Source organism: Notothenia rossii (assembly GCF_949606895.1).
Source record: "Notothenia rossii genome assembly, chromosome: 6".
Lineage (NCBI taxonomy): Eukaryota > Metazoa > Chordata > Actinopteri > Perciformes > Nototheniidae > Notothenia > Notothenia rossii.
The window spans coordinates 49,099,534-49,109,857 of record NC_136909.1 but is presented as its reverse complement, the minus strand read 5'-3'; the positions used below and the strand labels follow the sequence as shown (position 1 = coordinate 49,109,857).

Sequence of the window (10,324 nt, the reverse complement as noted above, 5' to 3'; positions counted from 1 at the left end):
GTAGAAACCGGGTATATTTTATGAACAATTTTCAAATGAGTTTCTTTTGCTTTAGGAGAAATAGGCCATTTTATAAAATAAGATAGAGCTTTTTCCATTACAGATAAAGTGTCTAAATCGGTCCCTTGTGGAAATAAGCCTCTGTTCAAATTGGGAAAAATGTGGGATTTTGGAGAAGCATTAATAGATTTGTTATTCTTAAGAGTATCGCCAATAAATTCCAAATTAGGTAAAACTGATACAACATTTGAGTACAGTAAAGTATTATGAATCATTTCAATAAGTGGTACAGGAATTGCTTTACAGATTTTGTTATAATCTTTAGCAGTACACAATATATTGTATTTCGTTGAAAAAGCCAAAACATCTAGCAGTTTACCATTGCAATCTAGGAAATCACTAACAAACAAAATACCCCTCTCATGCCAATCACTCCTAAAAAAGGATTTTCTGTTTATAATAATCACTCTATTGTTCCATAAAGTAGAGGAGAAAAATGGTGGGTAAATATCATTTTCCAATAATGAAGTATCTGCTTATGACAATTTGACAATTTGGTCGGAATCTTATTAACCTCAAAATCACATTTTAAAAGAAAATCAAACCCGGACTAGACGTTTAAATATGGCCTTTGGAATATGGAACCACATGGATTCTGGCTGGGACAAAAAAGCTTTCAACCATTTTATTTTAATTGTTCCAATCATCGATTCAAAGTCGCACCCTTCGAAGGATGCAACCCCTGAATTGAGACACGGCCGAGTCCGGCGCACTTCCCGATGAATGAATGCCACCCGCCAGAACACGAAGAAGCCTGGAACTCTCAGCTCGCCGGTGTTTCTGACGGACTGTTTACAAAGCTGCAAAAGAGGAAGTTTGCTTTGAATGCGAAGAGCGTAATGTGTGCATGAATGTGAGGCTGTGTTGTGAAGACAGCTGATTTTGTGGCTGCAGTTTCACATGGTAGAATCCTTCACTTTGATGATAAAACAGCGAAAGGATGTTCGCGGGGCTGCCGGAGCTCGGGATCTCTAACGGGGAGGATCTGAAGGAGACCCTCACCAACTGCACTGAGCCTCTGAAAGCCATCGACCAGTTCCAGGTAACCGCGGGACAAATAATGATCTACAATGTAGCTGCCAGTAGTGTAAAGTAACTAAGTACACCTACTCAAGTACTGTACTGAAGTACAACTTTGAGGTACTTGTACTTTACTTGAGTATTTCAATGACTTCTACTACAGTTCAGAGGATAATCGTGGACTGAAATACAAAGAACTCTTAAATCAGACTTTAGTTCCACCTGGAGTAAATTCACAAGCTACCCTGCAGTATAGAAAGTCATTCAAACTAGCTGCACCTTTACCAGCTTTGAGAACACTTTCATGATCAATCATTATAAAACATATCATTCTGATATGGACAAATCTGCACAATGACTACTTTTACTGTCGCTACTTTAACTATATATTTGATGATAATACTTTTCTACTTTTACTTGAGTAACATTTTGAATGCTGGAATTTTACTTGTAACAGAGTATTCCTACACTCTGGTACTTCTACTTTTACTCAAGATCTGAGCACTTTTCGCACCTCTGGTAGCTGCTTATAAAAAGTGTTATTTATTCTCTTAACCATTCTGTGTATGTTTAACTTGTTTTGTTATTGTTAAGAAATTAACTTATAAATACAAAACCCCGAACAGCTGGACATAAACAGGAAATAGTGCACCTCTTAAATGTTTCCTCTGCAGTAGATGTTTCATCAACAACAACGAAAGTATGACAAACAATAATGTGAACATATTAGAAAGAGACAGGTAAAACATGGAACACACGCATACGCACATACACACACACACAACCGCGGACCCTGAGGACTGTGACACACTTTAATGTAACTTATGGCTCTGTCAGTAAACCAACAGTCTGCTCTAAGATTCGACTAAAGTAACAACACAATACAATGAAAACAGATGCAAATCACACACATAGCTTGAAGTATTGTTCAAGTGTTAGAAGTTTTGATATAACGGTTTCAATATAGTAGTTATATATCATGATCACCTTCTCTTACAGCAGCTACACACATTTAGGTTTGACCTTCTGTCATCATTTTTGCCTTCCATTTGGTCATTAGTAATATGCTAACACGATAGCGCCTGAATATATCACAACTCCTAATTGGTATATATTAATTGTGTAATAAGTGAGTATTTCTCAAGTGTAATTAGAAATAGATCTATTACCATATGTTTATATTGTGTAATTGTGCTTTTGTTATCAATATTAATCTGTTAGGTGACTTGTAAGAAATGTATAAAAGATACAAGCAAAAGCTTATAAATAATGCCCTGACCACAGTCAAATTTAAGAAATACAATTTATGATATATGTATCATCATTTCTTCAGCTAAAACAGATTCATACCATCACTGTTATATGTGGTCCATTTATGTGCCAGGAGTTTCTCAAAGATACCCTTGCTGTGTGTCACGTGTTTTTTATTGTGTTTGACCTGCTATCAGACATTACAAATAAGCAGCTGTCTCTGAGTTGACCAGCTACAGCTAGAGCTAATGATGAGTCTGTGCTGTGTCACATGACTGCAGATAGAGAATGGCATCCTGCTGCCCACGCTGCAGTCCGCTCTGCCCTTCCTCGACCTCCATGGAACTCCTCGGCTGGAGTTCCACCAGTCTGTGTTTGACGAGCTCCGAGACAAGCTGATGGAGCGAGTTGCCACCATTGCAGAGGGCAAGGAGGAGGACAGGTAAGGTGTTGTTTTTTACAAAACAAAGTTCTGCAGGAACCGGCTTGGCTGCTATTGTGCTCTGTTTTCTTACAATCTTCTTCCAGATATGGGAAGCTTGAGGAGCTGCTAGAGAAGAGCTTTCCCCTCGTCAAGATGCCATCCATTCAGCCAGTGGTCATGCAGGTGCTGAAGCATCTTCCCAAGGCAAGTATCATCAGAAGCTGTAATGTTAAAGAATGAAAACAGTAGACTAAATGAGGTATACCCAATATTTACATTTAATCAGCAGACAGTGTGTCACACTTTGAATTTCTGTCGTCTTTTATCATGTCCATCAAGATATTAAAATCTTCAATTTGAGTATTGTGATTCATCGGATGAAAGGAGTTGGTCTTTTGTTTATTACATCACATTTCCTCTGTCAATATAACTCATACTTTATGTTAGCTTGCTGCTACACTGCCCCGTTAATACTGGTGTAATGGATAAGCAACAAAGGCAATACAACTTCTACCATCACAGAGAGACATGCCATGGATGTTGTATGTATAGAGTAAAATTACAAAATATACGATCCCTATGACAAACATTATAAATCCAGGATGAGCTTTCATGAGGAAATGATCAGATTAAGTCATGATCACATCAAAATGTTTACATTGCCTCAGCATGAAGAGCACCGTTTATATTTTATTATCTGCTTTCCTTGAAGGTACCAGAGAAGAAACTGAAGATGGTGATGGCTGACAAGGGGCTGTACAAGGTGTGTGCCGTGGAGGTGAAGAGGCAGATCTGGCAGGACAACCAGGCTCTGTTTGGGGACGAAGTGTCCCCCCTCCTGAAGCAGTACATTGTGGAGAAGGAAGCCGCTCTGTTCAGCAGCGACCTCTCCATCCTGCACAACTTCTTCAGCCCGTCTCCCAAAACACGGCGCCAAGGGGAGGTGAGTCCCGCTCGTCAGATTAGATATTGTGATAAAGTCTTTACCAAAGTGTGTGAGACATGGGCCCCTGTGTGAGATGATGGAGCCGTCTGTTGATGTAGGTGGTGCTAAAGCTGACACAGATGATTGGGAAAAATGTGAAGCTGTATGACATGGTGCTGCAGTTTTTACGGACGCTCTTCCTGAGAACACGAAATGTCCACTACTGCACCCTGAGAGCAGAGCTGCTCATGTCTCTTCATGACTTGGACATCAGTGAGATCTGCTCTGTGGACCCCTGCCACAAGGTACGAAACCCTTTTATGACACCATCGTATCACTACAGAGCCCCAGACCCTGTATCCTCTCTGAAGCTCTGTGTGACCTGTGTTTCTGTTATGGCCCGCCACAGTTCACCTGGTGTTTAGACGCCTGCATCCGGGAGAAGTTTGTGGACGGGAAGAGAGCCAGAGAGCTGCAGGGTTTCCTGGATGGAGTGAAGAAAGGACAGGAGCAAGTCCTCGGGTAAAAGACGGGAGGATGGTTTAAGTTTAGGAGCCGAGCTGTTCCTCTCAGATGATTAATCTTCTGAGTCTCTGTGCTTCTCAGGGACCTGTCCATGATTCTGTGTGACCCGTTCGCCTGTAACACCCTGGTGCTGAGCATCATGAGGAACCTGCAGGAGCTGCTGAGTCAGGACTCTCTACCCAGGGTGAGCAGGGGGTGCAGCATGCCAGTGGTGAATCTCTAAATCTAGTCCAACCACGAATGAAACAATCTAGTGGAAGCACTGTCGTCAACACTGAAGTTTAGTTTTGGATGGGTGACCGCACAAAACAACACTAGTAGAGCAAATAATTTATGTTGGGGCTACATTAGCTACCTACCGTGTTTGTACCACAAAACAAATTAAAGGTCCCATGACATGCTTTTCTGGTTATTACCCGTCCCCTTGTGTGTTATGTAGGTTTTTCTGCATGTAAACGGTCTGCAGAGTCACAAACCCTCAAAGTACACCCTGTAGCGAGTAAAACTCTTAACACAGAAAATACCTGTCTATGCTGCCCCAGAGTGCCTCGTTGGAGATTTTATCTTTTTCCATTTTTTACTTCTTGGGTATAGTGACGTATTTGACCACCAATCTACCCTCAACACAGTTACAATATTGTCAACTATGTATATATCAATTTAAACAGCCAAAGTGTAGTCATCAAGCTGCGTCTGTGTTTGTGAACAGGACAGTCCCGACCTGATGCTGCTGCTGAGGATGTTGTCCCTGGGTCAGGGGGCCTGGGACATGATTGACAGCCAGGTCTTTAAAGAGCCTCGTTTGGTACGTACAGTTTACACCTCAGGCATACTCTCAGCTCACTGACATTGCTCGTTTGTTCTCACTGTATTTCGAAGGTCGTTGGTTGCACTTAAACCTGTTGAAATAGTTAGACTGTAATTAGTAATAGATCTATTACTAATATATTTATATTGTCACATGACTGCAGATAGAGAATGGCGTCCTGCTGCCCACGCTGCAGTCTGCTCTGCCTTAGTAATATATATTTTACTAACTGGCCTTCCTGTGCGCCTCCTCTCAGGATGTGGAGGTGGTGACCCGCTTCCTGCCTGCTATGATGTCAGTGGTTGTCGACGATCACACCTTCACAGTGGATCAGAAACTTCCCGGTGAGGAGAAGAGTTCCCCACCATACCCCACCACCCTTCCGGACACCTTTACCAGGTGAGGCACTGCAGGAGGAGACGGCCGCATTATAGAACATCACTGAGACAGTGTCCTGATGCACATGATGTGACCTTTTATCTTCCTTTGCTCTCTGCAGTTATCCTCACTACAGTTTGCAGTAGAAACAGTGATGCTTGTATCTGATATCATTCACATTTATGATTTATTAAGGACAGACGGTCATCACTTGCTGTGAACTGGCTGCCTTTTTAAATCTGTGTAAATCAAAAATCTTGAGCTCTGGGAATTTGTACTCTGAATTTTCCTAGTTTATACACTAAACAATGTAACCAACACACAAGCATCAGCAGCTTTATTAAATTCCAGGCCATATCAAACTAAAGGTGCCACCCTCTGGCAGACACAGTAACCCACCCTCTGGCAGACACAGAGACCCACCCTCTGGCAGACACAGAGACCCACCCTCTGGCAGACACAGAGACCTACCCTCTGGCAGACACAGAGACCTACCCTCAGGCAGACACAGAGAGACCTACCCTCTGGCAGACATAGAGACTAACCCAATGTAATGAGAAATACCTCAAACCATCTTCCAAGGCATACTTTGTGATGCTCCTTTTTAATAAGGCTGTTGTTTCGTCTCAGAAAATGTGACTTGTGAAGAAGGCTGTGGTGAGAGGTACTGTGATGGTGATGTGTTTGGCCCTCAGGTACCTGCAGGAGAACAGAGTGGCCTGTGAGATGGGTCTGTACTACGTCCTCCACATCGCCAAACTGAGGAATAAGAATGCCCTGCAGAGGCTGCTGCCCGCCCTGGGTGAGCCTCTCTGTCCCTCTGTCCCCCCTCTGTCTGTCCATCTGTCCCTCAGTCCGTCTGTCCCTCAGTCTGCCTCTCTGTCCCTCTGTGCCTCTGTCCAGTAAAACATCTGAGAAGCCCTACAATATCATAATATCTGAAACCACAGCTCTTAAACAGACTAGAACTTATCCAACATGCAGCATCTCAACACACTGTTCTTCCTTATTTTATATATAGTATAGTATGTATCTAGGTTCCGATTTTAAATGTTTTTGTTTTGATTTACATTTTATTCAATGTGTATAGAGGCACTGTCACTGCATGGGGAGTCGGTATTAATCTTTGAGCAGGCAGTAATTACTCAGTAGGTTCAGTTGTAAAAAGGATTGACAGCAGGAACCATATGACTTAATAAAAGCTGGATCTTCCCACAGTGGAGACGTACAATGACATGGCCTTTGGAGACATCTTCCTCCACCTGCTGACGGGACACCTCACCCTGCTCTCCGATGAGTTTGGATCAGAAGACTTTTGCTCGGTTGTTTACGACGGCTTCCTTCTTACTACTTTCTCCAGGTGGGCGGATAGCATAGCCTCTAATATAACTGCCTGACCTTCAACATAACAATTTTTCAGTTTGGCTGAAACTTCTCCGCCATGTTTCTAAAGGATCTTTGTTTTGTCTGGATGTTTTTCAGTAAAGAGAACGTGCACAGACACACCCTCCGGATGTTGCTGCATCTTCACCACAAAGTGCTGCCATCACACGTGGAAACCTTGATGAAAACCCTCGAACCTCCAAAACAGGTTGGCTTCATTTCTACATTCAGCTTGTGCTTTGACATGGACTGGAGTTGTACTGATTGGTGGATCTACCTCTTCCTGATTCTACCCAAGTCTTACGGTACGTCCACACAGCAGCTTTAAAAAAATCTTCCAACGCTTCTCTGCCCATTGACTTTGAATGGGGATGACGTCACTTTGCCTCGCTTTTTGCCAAACTGCATTGTGGGGAAGCAAAGCGAAGATTTTCAGGATTCAAAAGTTGAGCAATGTTCAACTTTTGAAGCTGAGCTGGAAGCGTCAGCCAATCAAATCCCGTTTATGCAAATCTGACAGTACAAGCGCTAGCCAATCAAACCGCGTGCAAGCTGGAAGAGCCAGACTGCAGTTCGTTTCTTCGTATTCCAAACGAGAAATTACGGTAGCAAATCACCCGGTTCTTTACGACCAGAACTATTTACCGGGATACAAACCGGAGGAACCAGGCATGGAGGGAGGTGGCAGAGACAGTGGGTGAAACTGGTAGGTTTTCGCCTGTTTGGGGAGTTTACATACTGTGTGTGTGTGTATATGTATATAAAAAAAATCCCCACGCTCTCAGACACGCCCAGCTCCAAGGTTTTTTTTTTTCGAGAGAGAGAGAGAGAGAGAGAGAGAGAGAGAGAGAGAGAGAGAGAGAGAGAGAGAGAGAGAGAGAGAGAGAGAGAGAGAGAGAGAGAGAGAGAGAGAGAGAGAGAGAGAGAGAGAGAGAGAGAGAGAGAGAGAGAGAGAGAGAGAGAGAGAGAGAGAGAGAGAGAGAGAGAGAGAGAGAGAGAGAGAGAGAGAGAGATACATACATACATACATACATACATACATACATACATACATACATACATACATACATACATACATACATACATACATACATACATACATACATACATACATACATACATACATACATACATACATACATACATACATACATACATACATACATACATACACTGACTGTGTGTGTGACGCCCTGCCTTGTTAACCACAGTGCAGCGAGCCAGTGAAGGAGCTCTACACCCAGCTGACGGAAAAGCTGGACGCCCAGAAGAAGAGCCCCCCGCCTGCAGATGAAGCTCCGTCCCTGGACCTGGGACTCCACCCGGTGACGGTCCCCACCACGGCCTCCACCCCCATCATGCCCCTCTGAGCCCCCGCAGAGTCACGGACTGGAACTACAGCCACCAGTTGGCTCACAAATATTCAAAAGACTGGATGATACGTTTTGGTTTGTGCTGTGGATTTTCTTTAGATGTTGACAGTGTAGGGAAGCAGCCCTGTGTATTTCTTCAAAGCTGTTCAAAATGTTGTACTCTTCAAGGAAACCAAGTGGCAAAAATAAATAGGGTGATCAAAGTTGTTTTGCGCTCCTGTGTTTGATACATAAGAAGAAAAACATTTTCTACATTTCTAAATGTTTTATTTTTATCTATGAAATGGGTGTAAAATATTTTTTTCTGGAAATGTTGGTGTAACGCTAATGTCCCGCACAGAGGCTGAAGTGGCCCTCTCCTCCAGGTTCTGGTTAGGACTGAACGCATTTGTTTCCTTCATGCTCCCTGAACATAAGGTACATTTGTACATCACTGTTATGTCTGTGTTGTAGATTTTGTCCCTGGAGTTCAAAGCAATTCAGGATAGGATCAGCCTAATCCAGATTACGATTTTTCAAGATGACTCGATCCTGAGTATCAGTGCTTTAATCCTACCGATCGCCATCTAGTGGACATGAAAAATAATACAAGGAAGACAAGAGACCACATTGCAGACATCTATTGTCCGCAATTACTTTTGAAAGGTGATGACAGATGGACTTTTTATTTTGTTGAAGGTATTTTTTCTTTAATCTAAATTACATTTGTGATTGACAATCTTTTTTGTGATACTTTCATGAGCATAAACAATTATGTCATCAACATTTGGTTGAAAACAAAATAGGCCACCACAAACGTGACCAAAAAATGAAAAATAAAATTGATTTGCCATGAAGGCTAAAAATTGTGTATCATTTCAGTTAAAGAGCGTCTTGCAGGTTTTTATTTTTTCTACATTTATGCTTAAACTTGCTTGAAAATTACAATTAAAAAAGTGAATGCAGGATTTGATATGTTTTACGAGACATAAGGGCAGGAATTCAGAGGGAAAGGAGCAATGTTGAGCTCTGCTCTTAAAAACAGCTTTTTTTTAAAGTCATATGTCAAACGACTCATATTACATCACACGGGACACATCTCCGCTCTCTGACCGCGGGTATGGTGGAGTTGCGTTGAGTAGAGCGGTTGTGTTTTAAGGGGCTGGTATTTTTCGGTAGTCTTACATTGTATTTCACCATTTGTAATCATGGTGCAGTATTGTGTTTGTGCAGGTTGCACAAATACCAGCCTGTCAGGACATCGAGTCCACAGTAAAAAGGACCGGAGCTAGCGTTCGATCCTGGGTGCGTTGTGCATCCACCTCCCTGCAGCACATACTCTCCACAGCTTTATCAGGAAACCGTATTACTTCTCTCTCCCCCCCCCCCCCCTGCTCCTGGTCTCTTGGACGCCTAGCAGGCTCATAATTATAAGGTTGTGGTCCATCATATGCATTCGAATATTCATGTTCAACTTCTTCTGTGTCTTCTGTGTCGAAACTAGCATTGGGATCCATGTTTATTAATACGTTACACCGGCCGCTCTCCCCCTTGTGTCCCCTGTGTTACGTCACACGCGGGAGGTCACGTGCCGAGGCTTTTTTATGCGGAAGTGAACATTTCTTACAAAAACGCCAGATGTCACTGTAGTGTATATTTCTGTATATGTTTTTGAAAATCTAGTGTATTCATCATTTTCCTACTCATTTATTCACAGGTGTCTTTAACCTGGAAGTTGAACTTTAACAAACTTTGCCATCTTATTTATATTGAAACATATTTTTAAATAAATGGTACAGTACATTTTGCTCTGGTAATCCACTGGAAATCCACCCCTCTGGTGGGATCAGGATAATCCAGTTTTTTGGGATCAAACTGATTCCAATCCTGTGTTGTCGTTTTGAACTACCCGTTTTGAAGATTTGATCCAGATTAAAGCTTGGATTGGATTTCCTGATCTGGTCGGATATCAAAGTGATCCTAATCCTGTTTTTTTGGTTTTGAACTCCCCAAAATCCAAATCTGATCTGATCAGATAGGGATTCAAAGTTTTGAACTCCTGGGCCCAGATCTTTCCCCCAGATCACCAGATTTCCCCCCCCCACCTCCAATATTATGATAAGTAAAATGGAATTGTGTAATATCATAACTGTTTTGTATTGGATTTGTGTCAGAGTTCCCGTTAGCCGGTAATTACC

At 42.4% G+C, this 10,324-nt stretch overlaps 1 protein-coding gene across 2 annotated transcripts; it reads left to right on the top strand.

Moving 5' to 3' along the window:
- Positions 1-836: 836 nt before the first annotated feature.
- Positions 837-8,983, top strand: nelfb (negative elongation factor complex member B). 2 transcript variants are annotated; one of them, XM_079687649.1, is made up of 13 exons: positions 837-1,102; positions 2,613-2,773; positions 2,860-2,959; positions 3,468-3,698; positions 3,800-3,985; positions 4,090-4,202; positions 4,287-4,389; positions 4,915-5,010; positions 5,270-5,412; positions 6,087-6,193; positions 6,610-6,751; positions 6,874-7,079; positions 7,986-8,983. In XM_079687649.1, the coding sequence occupies exons 1-13, from the start codon at positions 1,001-1,003 to the stop codon at positions 8,066-8,068; spliced, it is 1,773 nt and encodes a 590-aa protein (XP_079543775.1). In that variant the 5' UTR covers positions 837-1,000; the 3' UTR covers positions 8,069-8,983. The 2 variants fall into 2 exon arrangements, with proteins under 2 accessions (XP_079543775.1, XP_079543776.1); XM_079687650.1 differs by having other exon boundaries at positions 838-1,102; positions 6,874-6,982.
- The last annotated feature ends 1,341 nt before the right edge of the window (positions 8,984-10,324 follow it).

What these genes read in the sequence shown, in the direction of transcription:
- nelfb (XM_079687649.1), top strand. Translation starts at nt 1,001, where the DNA reads ATGTTCGCGGGGCTGCCGGAGCTCGGGATCTCTAACGGGGAGGATCTG. An exon ending in GTCAGGACTCTCTACCCAGG is followed by an intron (nt 4,390 to 4,914) that starts GTGAGCAGGGGG and finishes GTTTGTGAACAG; the next exon opens with GACAGTCCCGACCTGATGCT. An exon ending in GATTCTACCCAAGTCTTACG is followed by an intron (nt 7,080 to 7,985) that starts GTACGTCCACAC and finishes TGTTAACCACAG; the next exon opens with TGCAGCGAGCCAGTGAAGGA.